Genomic DNA, 17115 nt, shown 5'->3' with positions numbered 1-17115 from the left:
TGAAACCATGTCCCATAGGGTTAATGAGGTTGAAACTAGCAGAAAATTTAATTTATTTTTTAATCTTTATTTTTTGAGAGAGAGACAGAGTGCGAGTGGGGAAGGAATAGAGGAGACACACTCTGAAGCAGTCTCCAGGCTCGAGCTCTCAGCCCAGAGCCCAACGCCAGGTTCGAACCCACCAACCGTGAGATCATGACCTGAGCTGAAGTCGATGCTTAACCGACTGAGCCACCCAGGCGCCCCAAAACTAGCAGAAAATTTAAAGCTTGTTTTCTCAGGGAATTGATTTGGTTCTGTTGTCAAAAACTGCCCTCTGTGCTCCAGAGCCAAAGTATGTAGCACGAAGACAGTTTGGAGATAAAGAAGGAAGATAATTTTTTATTTTGCCAGGCACAGGGGCTGCAGCAGGCTAATGCCTCCAGGACTGCAAGCCCACCGGGGGCTAAAGGCTAAAGGGTTTTATAGGAAAACACAGGCCACTTGAGTCTTATTACGAAGTATACATTGAAGCCAGCGAGGTGTCAATATCCATACCCAGTTCCTGGAACAAAAGATTGTACAAAAAAGCAAGTGAAGGGGAGGGCAAAGCTTCAAGAATGAGGAAGGGAAAAGTTTAAAACCAAGCCTTGCTGAAGTCCAAATGTGTCTGTCCATCTTTCCATCTTTATGTTTCTTTTAAGATTAAAAAAAAATGTTTATTTATATTTTAGAGAGAGAGAGAGTGTGCAAGTGGCGAGGGGCAGAGAGAGAGGGGGACAGAAAATCCAAAGCGGGCTCTGTGCTGACAGCAGACAGCCTAATGTGGGGCTCAAACTCAGGAACCGTGAGATCATGACCTGAGCTGATGTCTGACGCTTAACGAATCGAGCCACCCAAGTGCCCCCATCTGTATGTTTCCGTAGCAGTTTCTGTTCCAGTCAATGAACAAGCAGGACGCTGCATTTCTTAGCTGAAATAACAAGCCCATCCAGTTTATACCAGCTCTCAGAGCAGCGAGTAGCCCCTTAACCCTGGTCAGACCCTGGCCTCTGCTTCATCATAATGTTAAATCTCTTCTCTAGGAGGAGCACAAGCATCGCGAACACAGCATTCAATGTGTCTCGGCATGTTTTCTAAATACCCCTGTGCAAGCTTATGGCTGCTTTCACATGCAATCGAGTGGGGAAAGAGTTAGTATTAGGCAGGGAGAGGTAAGGGACCCACAGGGAGGCAGTGTGCACCTGCAAGCTGGAGGCTGAAGGGGTAGCAGGGGTTTGGGAGAAACAAACAAAGAAACAAACAAACAGGATAAAGATATTCCAGACACACCTGAGCTAGGTGCCATGCGTGGAGCCTCACAAACTTTCTGATAAGGTCCCAATAAAAAGTCGGGGACAAAAATCCTTGCGGCAACCCAGTCGGGACCTTGCTCACTCTTGAGAATTTTATACTTTTCTCTCAATAAACTCTGTAGCTTTGCTCACTTTCTGTGGCCCCTGAGATTCGTTCTTTGACCCTGTCAAAGCCTGGCGTCTCACCACTGTCCTGTAAAACAATGACAAGTTCCCCTTTTTGAATAGTCATCCTAAACGCTAATTAAAAAGAACCCGCTCACCCTGCTCACAGAGTCTCTGTGATCTCCTGATGTGAGGTAGATAGTTTTTGTGTGTGTGTGTGTGTGTGAATGCCATCTGATGTAATCTCTATCCGTAATTCATGTTACTTTGGTGACAATTGGATTTTGCATCATAATATAAATGATTATGTATATTGATCTTGTAATCATGTGACTTTCCCAAATATACTCTTAACTGTTTTTGAATATATATAAAACATAATTATATGACTTTATATGTACAAAATACATATATATTTAGTTCAGACGTACAACATAAGATTCAATATTAATATATATTGCCAAGCAATCATCACGATAAATCTAGTTAACATTTACTTTGCACCTTTTGAATGGAGATTCAGTGCAAACTGTCATGTGATCTGTGAATAGCACAATTTTATTTTTTCCTTTCCAATCTGTATAACTTGATTACGTTAAATTTAAAACTTCCAGCATAATGTTGGATCTGCTATAACTTGTCAAAAGATAGCCAATGGAATAATCACAAAAACACAAGTAACAAATTTATAATGTCAGTAGGATGTTTTCAACCATCTGACTATTGTAGCACTTTTGTATCTGTGTCTTTTTATTTTTTCTCCTTTTTTAAAAAATGATGTTTATTATTTATTTTTGAGACAGAGAGCAAGCACAAGCAGAAAGGGACAGAGACTGGGCTGGACTTGGCTGACATTTTGCCATTTTGCTTGTCCCAGATTGCAATTCTCTTTGTTTCCCGAATAAACCCACCTTTTGCTACTAAAATAACTGGCAATGTCTATTTTTAAGATTCACACCACGGTTTGGACATCTGAAGATCGGAGCTGCCTCTCCTGTCTTTGGACAGCCTACACTTTGATTCCCTGGATTGTATTGACTTTGATTTCTTGGATTGTATTAACTTTGATTCCTTGGATTGTGTTGATCTGGAACTAAGTGCACTGCAAGATACAGGCTAGTGAGAACATCTCTAGATTTTTTTATTCTCTAACAAATGCAGTGCCGATGTTCAAATATTCTTTATTCTACTTTCAACCCTCCTCGTGTAATCACCAGTTTTATGAATCATCAATTTTATGAATGATCCTGGCTCTCAGACCCATCTTTGATTTTTACCATGTTGATGAAGTGAACTCAATGGGGCAGATTGGTTCCTGTATGAATCCATGGTGTCTTCCCTTTAAAGGGCCCTCACCCCTGAATGATGCTTCTACTTCCTGTCCTTGGTTATGTTACTCTTCTGCCTTGTATATTCTTTCTGCTTCTCATCTCTCTCACTGACTCTGCCTTCCTTCCCTTTGCTCCCATTAGATGACTTAAACTCAGTGTCTATAGACACTGATGTCTTCTGATGAGAGTCCTCTCATCTTTACTATACAAAGAATACAAAACTCATAGACTCATATTTTCCTTCTTCTATGGTATTAAAGGTGATGGCTGATTTCATTATCACTGCTAAAGATCTCAGTACTCAGTACCAAGATGGACATAGATGTTAGGCAGAGATTTTGGCCTCAAAGGAGAAAGTAGGATCTCAAAGCACCAAATTAAGGCTGTGCTCCTGAGGAACAAAACTATTTTAATTAGTTCTTCAGAATTATTTCTGAAATACTCTAGAGAATGTACCTGAGATATACATTATAAATGTTTCCACCTTGTTTTTACAAAATACAGAAAGTCAGCTTTTACAGGTGGGTCATTTTCTACATTTCTTCAGTAAAAATATGTTTGTTCTTTTGTGTGGAGATGAGTGCCAATGTGGAGCAAAAAAATTAATTTCCTCAATTGTACTTGATATTTCTATTCATATGCTAATATTTTGTAGTATGTCTAAAAATTCAATTATTATTTTTTTGTTTTAAATTTTTTTAATGTTTTTTTTATTTTTGAGAGAGACAGAGACAGAATGCGAGTGAGTTGGGGCAGAGAGAGAGGGAGGCACAGAATCTGAAGCAGGCTCCAGGCTCTGAGCTGTCAGCACAGAGACTGATGTGGGGCTCGAACTCACGAGCTGTGAGATCATGACCTGAGCCGAAGTTGGATGCTCAACCGACTGAGCCACCCAGGCACCCCTAAAAAATCAATTATTTTATTGAATATATAAAAATAGTTTTAGGGAACAGCTCTTGAGGCACATTGTTTTCCAGTAATACCTTATTTTTGTAAAACATTGAGATATAATGGCTCCAGCTGGAAGCAAAGGCCACATTTAAACATCATTTGTGCTTTCCAAAACAAATATGTTCATATATGTGTTTGTCGCTCAAAAAATGGAAACAAACAAACAAGCAGAGAAATCCCACATTCTTCTCCATTTACTTGGGGTTTTTATTTACTGTTTAAATTCTACTTTCTCGGAAGAGACTTCTCTGAGTATTTATCTAAAAGCATCCCATCTTCATATTTCTTTATACTCCTGGCTTCTAACTGGAATCACATTCTATAGGCTTGTCTATATGTTTAATATCTGTTCCTTCTCCTACAACATGGGCCTCATGAGGATAGGGAATTTGTTCAATGTTGTAAACCCAGAATTTAGAGCAGAAAAAAATATATTTTCAGTCATGTGCATATATATGTAAATGAGTGAGCAACTTTATTAAACAGAGGGAATGATTCTTCATTCAGGACATGACTTGCCATATACCAAGAGATAAACCTACTAATTCAATGCTTTCTGAATAAAATGAAGACAGACCACAATGGGTTTCAGGTGAAAATGGTGTACTAAATATTTCTTCTATTTTGTATCTAAAATATAGGTTATCAGATCGGGGGAGACCCTAGAAACCCAACTTCCTTTATATTTTCCATTTGAATGATATAAATGACTGTTTTTAATATCTGCTTTTAATTCTTGTATTTTTCTTTTTATAAAATTTGAAAAAAAATACCCAATATGGAATTCTCTCTTGCGAGAAGGCAAGTATAAGTGTGATTTCACACATACAAGTGAGAGCAAGAGCAAAAGTGAGAGAGAGAGAGAGAAAAAGTGAAAGAGATCACACGAGAGATACAGGACAAAAATATTTCTGTAGATGTTCTGATGTGTTTGTTAAAAGAGAAGAGAAATTTCCCAGTAGATGAATATATCAATGAGTCAATGATAAAATGGGTGGAATAAATGCAGAATCTGGATCAGATGGAACTCCTCACTTTCTCTAAGACTATCAGTTTTCAAGGGAAAAGAAAATGTCTCCCCCAAACCACACTACAGTGACAGAATTCATTCTCTTGGGACTCACAGACGACCCTGTCCTGGAGAAGATCCTGTTTGGGGTGTTTCTGGTGATCTACCTGATCACGCTGGCAGGGAATCTCTGCATGATTATGCTGATCAGGACCAATTCTCACCTCCAAACACCCATGTACTTCTTCCTTAGCCACCTCTCCTTCGTGGACATTTGCTATTCCTCCAATATCACTCCAAATATGCTGCACAACTTCGTCTCCGACCAGAAGACCATCTCCTATGCTGGATGCTTCACACAGTGTCTTCTCTTCATTGCCCTGGTGATCACTGAGTTTTATATCCTTGCTTCGATGGCATTGGATCGCTATGTAGCCATTTGTAGCCCTCTACATTACAGTACCAGAATGTCTAAGAACGTTTGTATCTCTCTAGTCATGGTGTCTTATACATGTGGTTTCCTTAATGGACTCTCCCAGACACTGCTGACTTTTCACTTGTCCTTCTGTGGCTCCCTTGAAATCAATCATTTCTACTGTGCAGATCCTCCTCTTATACTGTTGGCCTGCTCTGACACTTATGTCAAAAAAATGGCAATGTTTGTAGTCGCTGGCTTGACTCTGTCAAGCTCTCTCTTCATCATTGTCCTTTCCTACCTTCTCATTATTGCAGCCATCTTGAGGATCCGTTCTGCTGAAGGCAGGCACAAGGCCTTTTCTACTTGTGGTTCCCACTTGACAACAGTCACCCTATTTTATGGAACCCTCTTCTGCATGTACTTAAGGACCCCATCTGAGAAGTCTGTGGAGGAGTCCAAAATAATTGCAGTCTTTTATACTTTCTTGAGCCCAATGTTGAACCCATTGATTTATAGTCTACGGAACAAGGATGTGGTTCATGCTATGCAGCAAATCATTCAGGGAAATCTCTTTCATAAAATTGAAATTTGGTTATCTGTTCATTTGAAATAAGTGTCTGTGATAATATGGGGGTTAGAAATGAGTAACAGAGGGGTTCTTCCTGTGATAGAGTCCCCAGTGCAATTTCTTTTTGAGGACCAACATCATTTAGTCTGTGGAACACTTGGTTAACTTAAAACAAACTCTCTTTTTTCTTAAGCAAGAAATTCCTAGGAATCAGAATGTTGCTGATATCCAGATTTAGAATCCTAATTGAAAAAGTGTATTTGAGAATCACTGCAAAAGTACTCTCTATTTTGTCTAAATAATTGTATGCTTCCTTTTAAATATTTTTTAATGTTTATTTATTATTTTGAGAGAGAGAAAGAGAGAGAGAGGGACAGAACTAGATTGGGGAAGGGCGGAGAGAGAGGGAGAGAGAGAATCCAAAGCAGGTTTCAGGCTCTGAGCTGTCAGCAGGGAGTCTGATGTGGGTCTCAAACCCACGAACCATGAGATCATGACCTGAGCTGAAGTCAGATGCTTAACTGACTGAGCCACCCAAGTACCCCCAAATTGAGCTAGTCTTTTTTTTGTTTCTAATTTTTTTAATGTTTATTTATTTTTAAGAGAGAGAAAGAAGCATGAGTGGGGGAGGGACAGAGAGAAAGGGAGACAAAGAATCCAACGCAGGCTCCAGGCTCTCAGCTGTCAGCACAGAGCCCGACATGGGGCTTGAACTCAAGAACCTGGAGATCATGAACTGAGCCAAAGTTAGACGCTCAACCTACTGAGCCACCCAGGCACCCCTCCTTTTATTTTTTAGTTCTGAGAACCACTATGGCTTCCAGGACCCAATGTGTAAATTTCAGGAACCAATCTGTAAACTCAGTCTTGGCAAATCTCTTAAACCAAATGGTTGACCTCTCTAGTCTTTCTTTATATGCTATTTATTTACTTCTATTTGTGATTTATTTTTTTCGTTGTTTAACTCCTTGGGTGAAGGCCTCTTCAGAAGTTCTTTAGCAATAGGATACAACAGGGGCGCCTGGGTGGCTCAGTCGGTTGAGTGTCCGACTTCAGCTCAGGTCACGATCTCACGGTTCGTGAGTTCGAGCCCCGTGTCAGGCTCTGGGCTGATGGCTCAGAGCCTGGAGCCTGCTTCTGATTCTGTGTCTCCCTCTCTCTCTGCCCCTCCCCCATTCATGCTCTGTCTCTCTCTGTCTCAAAAATAAATAAACATTAAAAAAAAAATTAAAAAAAAAGAAATAGGATACAACAAAATCAACATGCACAAAAATAATCATATGTGTCATACAGCTGTACTTTACTGTGCATTTATATATCACTATTTATTTTAATCTTCAGATAACAAATCTGTGAGAAAATTATGCTCTCCATTTATACCATTTGGAGTCTTAGGCACAGAGAGATTAAATGGCTTTCTACAGTCATTCAGCCACTAAATAGCAGAAAGGCAAACCCCTTGATTCCAAATATTCTCTCTTTCCTATTCTCATTGTGGTTACATTCAGCAAGCTGTAGTGCTGGGGGGAATGTTGGGGATAATAAAGGGATGAGGTTACTGCACCACATGAAGTCATGGTTATTATCATGAGGGTGTAATAGCTAATAATAGCTAACATGCAATTCCTCTCACATTCAGGTAAACATAATTTGTGTGCAATCAAAATAGAATTGTCTTAGTGTTTCATGGAAATCAGACAGTTTTGATATATGGTAGATCTATTTAGACTATATTTTATGAATATGTTTTCCAGATTATAAAAGCACACATGTTCATTATAAATAACTATAAAATAAAGACAGATGTGAATAAATAACTTTTATCAGTGATATGTCTAAACCAAGGGATAATTTCTGTTTCTGGTTTCTGTTTTTCCATGTTTCTTCTCAGCAATTTTAGATGCATATATATTGTGATAATTTATAAGACAAAATTGGAATCCTATTCCAAATACAAATTTGAATGTTGACTTTCACTTGATAATGTAAAGTTTGCATTTCCTGCAGACTAAATATTTTTGATGAATACCATTTAAAAAGCATTTTTTAAATGTTTATTTATTTTGGCGGGAGGGAGAGAGACACAGAGCATAAGCAGTGGAGGGGCAGAGAGAGGGAGACACAGAAACTGAAGCAGGCTCCCGGCTTGTAGCTGTCAGCACAGAGCCTTGACACTGGGCTCAAATTCATAAACTGTGACGTCATGACCTGAGCTGAAGTCAAAGGCTTTGAGCCACCCAGGTGCCCCCACCCCCCAATTTTCTTTAAGTTTATTTATTTATTTTGAGAGAGAAAGAGAGAGAAAGAGAGAGAGAGAGAGAGAAAGAGATGAGTGGGGGAGGGGCAGAGAGAAATGGAGAGAGACTCTGGAGCAGGGTCCTTGCTGTCGGTGCTGAGCCCAACAATGTGGGGCTTAACTTGCAAACCATGAGATTATGACATGGGCTGAAATCAAGTCAGGCACTTAACTGAAGGAGCCCCACAAGCACCCCAAGTAAATACAGTTTCTAATGTAGCTTAATACTCCATAATTAAATTATACCTGAACTTAATTACAAACAACACATTGATTCTAGAAAAGCAAATTGAAAAATATGGAAATATCTAAGGAATAAAAGCAAAATTTACCTATGATCTCTTACCTAAGACAGCTGCTTTCAACATTCTGGTGTGTTTTCTTCCATTTGGATTATCTTACAAACCATTATTTCATATCTATGCATCCTATTGTTTTTAAGACTGACTCATATCTCTATGTACATATGTCTCTGATTGTTTCTTTAGGATCGGTCTTAGATGTATGATTGTTGAATTACATGTTTTGAACAGTTTTCAAGCTCTTGCTAAATTTTTTGATGTGTAGATTTCCCTCCAGAAAGCATCAACCATTTATACTTATGAGTAGTCATGTTTGAGAGTAAATATTTCACTATGTTGTTATTAATATTAGGGAATATCCTCTGAGGGTATTTACTTCTTTGTTGTCTCCATAGCAATTCTTGGGAAGGAAGTCTGTTTTATTTTAACAGAATATTACATATATATATATATGTATATATATATATATATATATATATATATATATACATATATATATATTTCCAAACATTCTGACTACTTTACTTTTACCTTCATTTCTCTAAAACATAAATACTATAGACACAACTATTATTACATCCATGAATAATCTTTCTGAGTGATGGAATAAATGCAGATTTCCGAGATGGGCTAAGTCTATAAAACCTAGCTCCATATAGAAATACATCAAAATGATAGCATTGGTTGAGTTCTGGAGTTGTTATCTACACACAGCATGTTTATAGGAAGGTAATCTTATAACTTGCTATAATGTCATTTTAGGACTTTGGAAAAAAATCCAAATGATTAAAATTTTATCAAATTATGTCCTATAAGTATAAATTTAGTACATAAATGCATGCATTTATTATTATTATTTTTTCTTTCCCTTTCTTTTTTTTTAAATTTAAATTCATGTTAGTTAATATATAGTGCAGTGTTCGTTTCAGGCGTAGAATTCAGTGATTCATCACTTATCTATAACACCCAGTGCTCAGTCCAGCAAGTACCCTCTTCAATGTAAAGTATATATTTAACGAATAAAGAGACTACATCAGTTTGATGATCCCCTTTTACTTCTGATGATTCCTCATGTGAAGAATATTTACATTATTATTTGGAAAAATATATATATATATTTGCTTTGTACTGTTCTCCACCCTAAATTTAAATAAGGTTATATCTCTATTATATTTTTCGTTGCCATATTTTATAGGACTATACTGAATTATTCTTGATACAATTCTGTTGTATGTTGTAATATCATATGTACCTCTTTTCATCACATTTTAAAACCATTTCCTCCTACTAGCTATTAAGCAACCTTTGTTTTTCCACTGATTTGTGACATCACTTTTATTGCACACTAAGTGAATCTATTTCTGGCCTATTCTATTCCTTTGATCAATTTGTACATACATTTTGAACTAAATTCATATAATTAATGTAGATTTAAGTAAGTGTTAATTTCTGGTAGACAAATTTCATCTTCATTATATGCATGTCTTTCAAATTCATGGTAGGATAGTGCAAATCAAATGCTTCTACCTATCTAACATTTTGTAACCAAGAAATTATGCATATGATGGCTCAATCTGGATAGCAGGTGCACCCATACACATGATTTCAAATATAGTGATATATGCAACACATATTCCTTGTAAATTATTGGAAACCATGGAAAAATATTTTAGTCTTCATAGTATTGTTATAGTTTGGTCCCCACATCTGATGGGGAAATGTATGGAATCTCAGCAGTAGAGAGGTCTACTTTGGGATGAAAGGTTACTGGTGGGTTAAGATTGTTGTTTCGTTTTGTTTTGTTTTGTTTTGTTTTTGCCAGAAAAGCAAAGAGATTATAAATGAAAAGCAAAACATTTAACTTTGGCATATTAATATTGTGTATTTGTTAACATTTTTACACAAACGTTTATTTTTGTACCATACCAGTGTTCATAATACAACATTATTTTTCACTAAAGATATCTAAACACAGAATCTTATTCACAATTAGGTTGTCCTTTGTCAGTAACTGTCCCCTGAAAGACTGATGTGCCCACACATACTTCTCAACAGTGCATCATTTCAAACACGGCGGAGAAAAAAAGCCTACGTTGATTTTAATTAAAGTATTAGAGAAGCCTGGGTGGCTCAGTCAGTGAAGCATCAGGCTTCAGGTCAGGTCATGATCTCACAGTTTGTGATTTCAAGCTCTGCCTTGAGCTCTGTGCTGACAGCATGGAGCCTGCTTAGAATCCTCTCTCCCTTTCTCTCTGCCCCTCCCCCGCCTGCTCTCTCTCTTAAAATAAATAACCTTAAAAAAATAAACATTAAGCTTTTAAATAATCAGAAGAAAACATTTCTGAGGTAAATTGCAGTGGAGAAATTCACAATGGAAGACCGTAGAACTATCTAAAATCAAGAGGCATATTATATTTCGGGAAGTATTTGCCCCAAATAAGATAAAGTGGTGAAGGTATTAACACACGATTCAAAGTACTAAAACACCATCATATAAATAAATGTTGAAGGCTATATGCAGAAAATAGATAAAAATACAAAAGTGCTAAAAAATTAATGAGTAAAAATACTAGTAACTAAACATATGAAACAAATGCTCCAGTGCCAATTTGCCAACTTCAAACCCAAAATACAATAATATGTTAAGATATTGGAACCGGGGTTCACCTTCGTTGGTGGGAACTCCCACACCCCCATTCAAATCACATGTCAGAACTGGAGAACTTATCAGTTTAGTTTAGACGGGGTTTTCTTTACAGATGAGTTGGAGCTGACCCCAGAGAGCCAATTCTTAAATATTCAGATTTGAAAGCCAGTTGTTAAATGGATCCTCTTGAAATTGGCAGGGGAGTGGGAGTATTTACAACAATGAAAAAATTAGCTAATGCTACCGATCAGGACTCCCCACCCCCCACCTTATCATTATACCAATGGTTATGCTTTCAGTATTTATCAGATTAATCTTATGTAGTTTGTAGTTTAAGGGATCATGGTCCTAACTGTGTCTATAGATAAACCTAAGGCACTAATCAATCATCAATAAAGAAAAGATGATAATTTCAAACAAAATAATTGAAATAAGATACTTTTGTGGATTTATATTTGATTTCAAAAAAGACTGGCACGTTCTACATTATGGGTGTCAAGAAAACGATAATACAGTTTTTCTGAAAATCAATTTAACATTATGTTTTCAGGAGTCTTAAAAATGTATAAATTTACTCAGCTATTCCAATTTTAGGAATGTGCAAAAAGCAAACGAAAACACTTGGGTGGAGAATTTGATTGTAATGTTTGTTTTATAATTGAGGAAAAAGAAATGAATGGCCTATTAAATACAGGCAGCCCTCACTTTGTGTGGCACCGTGTTAACTAAAACTTGTGCTGAATTCAAATGCCACCTGCTTTGCACAGTTGTCAAAAAATCTCAGTTATCACAGCTGCCCTGCATTTTGTAACAGTTAGGCATAAGCAGTTGCCAGAGAGAAAACTAGCTGTAAGTAACCAGGGCCTTCATAAGTGAGTGTTGGCTATATCATAAAGGAGAATTTGAATATCATGTGACTGATTTTTAAATTATAATGTTCTACAGACATTAAAATAAAGAAATTACCAGTTAAGGATGGGGAAAATGATTTTTTATAGCTTTTTATGAGAAAAGAAGGGTGCATTAATATATACATTATGATGACTTTGTTATCATAGAATTAAGGAAAAGTAAATCTTGTTCCTTGTATCTATGTACCAGTTTTCCTTGATAAACAACTATCTTTTTTATAAGAAAACAAGCAAACAAAAAAAACTACGTATTTCCAGTAAGATTCAGATCTCAGTTTATAAAATTAAAAGACCTGTATTTATTAATGTCAGAATTTAGAAATAAAAGTAGGAAAAGTACGAGTCGGACTGTTCTATCACTTATTGAATTGGAAGTTCATCTAGGTTCTTTTTAATTCAAATTTTATTATTTTTCTCCTTAAAAATATTGTGCTCTTGAATATATTGAGATTCTTCAGGGGTAAATAGAACCAGGCTGATTTGTTAGGAGTGGGGTGCAAGCAAGTCAATATCAATCTCTGTCTACAGAGTTTTAATGTGGAAACAAAACAAAATTTGTATTTAATTCTGAAGTTTACTTCTTAAAAGACAATTTCTTGAAATAAAGGATTTTTTTTTCTTCTTGAGCTGTAACGTTATCATCATAACACACTGTGACATTGAGATTAAGTGAAACACATTTCTGTTCCAATAAATTGTAACTGATGGATCAGTGTTTTCTGATGTTTTTATACTTACTATATTTATACACACAGACAATGAAATGAACACTCCCAATGCTGTTGGGGATGAAGGAAAACTTGGGTACCCATTCGCTGAGAGTTACTGTATACATCAGGACATCTAAAAGAAAAGAAAAAAAAAGTCGGAATAAAACTGAAACTCTACCCTAATAACTTTCTGTAAGAGGAAGAATACGAATTGCCAAAATATTAAAAGGAAGAGATATTAAATGTGTCACACTAATATCAAGCTACATTATGCACTTCAGTAAAGACCAATTTCAAAGAGTATCAAATAATCTGGAATAATCCTATGCTACAATTTAGTTGTAAAATACTAAAACCATGCTTATTAGGGTAGCTGTTATTTTACAGTAGTTTGTGGGTAGACAAGAGCCGAAAGGTAATATGTAGAATTATAGAACAAATTGCTGTCAATAATGAAGGGACAAAATGATAAAAGTGTCTTATGTAAGCAATAAAAATTCTAAATCAGGAAATGGGTGTTGTTTCCGTTAGAACTCACTTAGTCCCTTTCTGCTACTTTATTCTTAGTACATAGAAATGCAATGGATTTCTGCATATTGATTTTGTATCCTGTGACCTTACTGAATTCATTTGTCAGTTCCAATAGTTTTAGGGGGAGTCTTTAGGGTTTTCTACCTACACTATCATGTCATTGTCAAATGGTGACAGTTCTTCCTTACCAACTTGGATGTCTTTTATTTCTTTTGCATGTCTGATTGCTGTGGTTAAGACTTCCAATATTATGTTGAATAACAGTGCTGAGAGTGGACATCCTTGTCTTGTTCCTGATCTCAGGGGAAAAGCTCTCAATTTTTCAGCATTAAATATGATATGAGCTATGCGTTTTTCATATATGGCCTTTATTATGTTGATGTGTATTCCCTCTAAACCTTTTTGTTCAGGATTTTTATTATGAATGGATGTTGTACTTTGTTAAATGCTTTTTCTGCATATATTGACATGATTATATGGTTTTTATCCTTTCTCTTGCTGATGTGATATATTACATTGATTGATTTGCAAATATTGAACAATCTTTGCATCCAGAAATAAATCCCACATGACCACTGTGAATAATTTTTTAATGTATTGTTGTATTTTTGCATCTATGTTTATCAGAGATATTCTGTAGTTCTGTCTTTTTTTGCAGTGTCTTTATCAGGTTTTGGTATCAAAGTAATGCTAACTTCATAGAATGAATTTGGAAGCTTTCCTTCCTCTTCTATTTTTTGGTATAGTTTGTAAAGAATAGGTATAAACTCTTTAATTGTTTAGTAGAACTCATCTGTGAAACCATCTTGTCCTGGACTTTTGTTTGTTGGGAGTTTTTGATTATCAACTCAAAATCATTGCTAGTAATTGATCTTTTCAAATTTTCTATCTCCTCCTGATTCAATTTTGGGAGATTACATATTTCTAGGAATTTATCCATTTCTTCTAGATGTCCAATTTACTGGCATATAGTTTTTCATAATATTCTCTAAAAATCCTTTGTATTTCTGTAGTATTAGTTGTTATTTTCCTCTTTCATTTATGATTTTGTTTATTTGAATCCCCTCCTGCTTTTTTTTTTTTATTTGAATCCCCTCCTGCTTTTTTTTTTTTTTTTTTTTTGATGAGTTTGAATAAAGGTTTTTCAATTTTGTTGATCTTTTCAAAGAATCAGCTCCTGGTTTCATTGTGACCTGTTCTATTGTTTTGTTGTTGTTGTTTTAGGTTCTATTTCATTTATTTTTGCTTTAATCCTTATTATTTCCTTCCTAACTCTGTTTTTGGGTTTTGTTTGTTCTTCTTTTTCTAGCTTCTTTAAGTGTAAGGTTAGGTTGTTTATTTGAGATTTTTCTTGCTTCTTGCAATAGGCCTGTATCACTATAAAATTCCCTTAGAACAACATTTGTCGCATCTCAGAGATTTTGGACTGTTGTGGGTTTTTTTTTTTTAAGTTTATTTACTTATTTTGACAGAGAGAGTGAATGCAGGAGGGGCAGAGAGAGAGAGAGGGAGAGAAAGAATTCTAAGCAGACTCCACACTGTCAGCACAGAGGCCAACGCAGGGCTCCAACTCACGGACTGTGAGATCATGACCTGAGCCAAAACCAAGAGTTGGATGTTCAACTGACTGAGCTACTCAGGCACCCCTGGACTGTCGTGTTCTCACCGTGATTTATTTATTTATTTATTTATTTATTGTCATTTTTATTTCCTCTCCTATTTCTTGGTTGGTCCGTTCACTGTTTAGTAGCATGTTATTTAATCTTCACGTGTTTGTGTTTTCTCTAGATTTTTTCTTGTGATTGATGTCTAGCTTCATAGAGTTGTGACCAGAAAATATGCGTGGTATAACTTCAATATTTTTGAATTTTGAATTGAAGCTTCTTTTGTGGCCTAACATGTGATCTATTCTGGAGAATTTTCCATGTGCACTTGGAAAGAATGTGTATTCTGCTGTTCTGGGTGGAATGTTCTGAATGTATCTGTTAAATCCATCTGTCATTCAAAGCCATTTCCCTGCTGATTTTCTCTTTGGATGATCTATCCATTGATGTAAGTGGGGTGTTAAGGTCCTCTGCTATTATTGTGTTACTATTGATACTTTCTTTATGTTTGTTATTAGCTGCTTTATGTATTTGGGTAGCACTGAATTGCTCAGCACTTTCTCTGTGTTGTTCCCTGAAAAGCTTTGGGTGGTAGGCAGGGCCTATGGTTAGACCCAGTATCTGCCCCCAGCTCACTGCTGGGGCCGCAGTAAGACTGGTGTGTGTGCTTATCTTGACCTCTCCCCAGGAGAGGAGTCACTTTGGTGTGGGGCTGGTTCCCATCAGGCTTCGTGCACACTATTAGACTTGTGGCACCACTTTGGATGGACCGTGGCCAAGAGCATACTGAAGTGGGCAGGTTCAGGGGCTCCTGGGTGGCTCAGTCAGTTAAGCCCCCTTCTTCAGCTCAGGTCGTGATCTCACTGTTTGTGAGCTCGAGCCCCGCGTCGGGCTCTGTGCTGACAGCTCAGAGCCTGGAGCCTGCTTTGGATTCTGTGTCTCGCTCTCTCTCTGCCTCTCCCCAGCTCACGCTCTGTCTCTATCTCAGAAATAAAGCATTACAAAAATTTTTTTGGAAGTGGGCAGGTTCATGGGAGCAGGGTGCCCGGTGCCAGCAACATCTGAGCCAGTCCACTGCAGGAGGGGACCTGAAGCCACCTGGAAAAACTTCTTCCCAGGCCAGAATGGAGGTGCTCATCTGTGGCAGAGCATGGGGGTGGAACACTGTTAGCAAGCTGGGTGGCGAGTGTTCCTGCTGTACTGGTTCCCACAGGTGCCCATGCATCTAGACTCGGGTTGGGGAGGGGGGAGGGCAGTGATCTCCACCAGCTCTTATGTTTTTGGAGCAGTCTCCCAAATATCGCTGTTCCTCCAACACATGCTCTGAGATCAGTAAATAAATCTTCCCTTATACCCCATGCATTTTTCAGATTGCGGCTTCTATGCTGTCTCTCAGTAGGGATGTTTGTTATGATATCTTTTTAAAGGCAGAAACTCAGTTTTTACCTTCCCTCCAACCCCCGCCCCCCCGAGCTGAGTCCCCTGATTTTTAAAGTTGTAGATGTTAAGCACCCCTGATTATAAGAACTCACTAAGTGAGGCCCTTTAGATTTTCAAAGCCAAATATTATGGGGATTCATCTTCCTCATGTGGATTTCCCATGTCTGAGGGGTCTGGTGTGGGGGGTCTGTTCCTCTCGCCTCTCCCTTTCTGCCACGTCCCTCCATCCTGTGGACAGTCCCACCGGTCCATTTGGCTCTGGACTGTATTTTCCACCCTTCCTATCCTCTCTGATGTGGCTTCTTCTCTACATTTGGCTGTGGAGAGTTTATTCTGCCAGGCTTTGGGTCATTTTCTGGGTTATTTCACTGATGAGGCTATAATCTAGGTGTATCATGGGTTGAGGAGAGCCTAGGACCCTACTATGTACTGTCTTCCCAGAGAGTCACTGTCATCTTTTTAATTCCTGCCATTGAGGTGTCTGGGAAGTGGTATCCAGCTATAGTATTAACTTGCATTGTCTTGACAATTATAGATGTTGACATTCTTTTTCTGTCATTATTGGCCATTCATGTATCTTCCATGACGTGCCTATTCACTTCAGAATTTTTTTGAAAATGGGGCCGGTTATATTTTCTCCCTGAGTTGTAGAGGATGTGTATGTATTCTGAATGTAGGTCATTTGTCAGGATTACTCGATATGAACATTTTTCCTAGTCTGTGGTTTCCCTGGTCTTTGTGCTCCTCAAATCTCTCATATATCTTAACGTCCTCTTCCTCACTCTCGTTAGATGATGCCTCATGTGTAGCACCTCAGTGTTCACAGGGGAAAACAGGCTTTCTAATAGGAATTCTCACTCTACTATATTAAAAAAGCAAAACTAACCTACCCTTATTTTATACCTTCCATAGTATTAAAACAGATAGCTAATTTTTCTAATTGTGCTAAAGATCTCAT

The 17115-nt window shown here is 37.4% G+C and overlaps 1 protein-coding gene across 1 annotated transcript; it reads left to right on the top strand.

The window, feature by feature from the left end:
- Positions 1–4792: 4792 nt before the first annotated feature.
- Positions 4793–5761, top strand: LOC122201328 (olfactory receptor 5M10). Its single transcript, XM_042907204.1, has one exon. It carries the CDS (start codon positions 4793–4795, stop codon positions 5759–5761), a length of 969 nt encoding a protein of 322 aa, XP_042763138.1.
- The last annotated feature ends 11354 nt before the right edge of the window (positions 5762–17115 follow it).

Source organism: Panthera leo, chromosome D1 (assembly GCF_018350215.1).
Source record: "Panthera leo isolate Ple1 chromosome D1, P.leo_Ple1_pat1.1, whole genome shotgun sequence".
NCBI classification, from domain to species: Eukaryota; Metazoa; Chordata; class Mammalia; order Carnivora; family Felidae; genus Panthera; species Panthera leo.
Note: the sequence above shows the minus strand (reverse complement) of the source record. Positions and strands in the feature narration are given on the sequence as shown.

What these genes read in the sequence shown, in the direction of transcription:
- LOC122201328 (XM_042907204.1), top strand. Translation starts at nt 4,793, where the DNA reads ATGTCTCCCCCAAACCACACTACAGTGACAGAATTCATTCTCTTGGGA.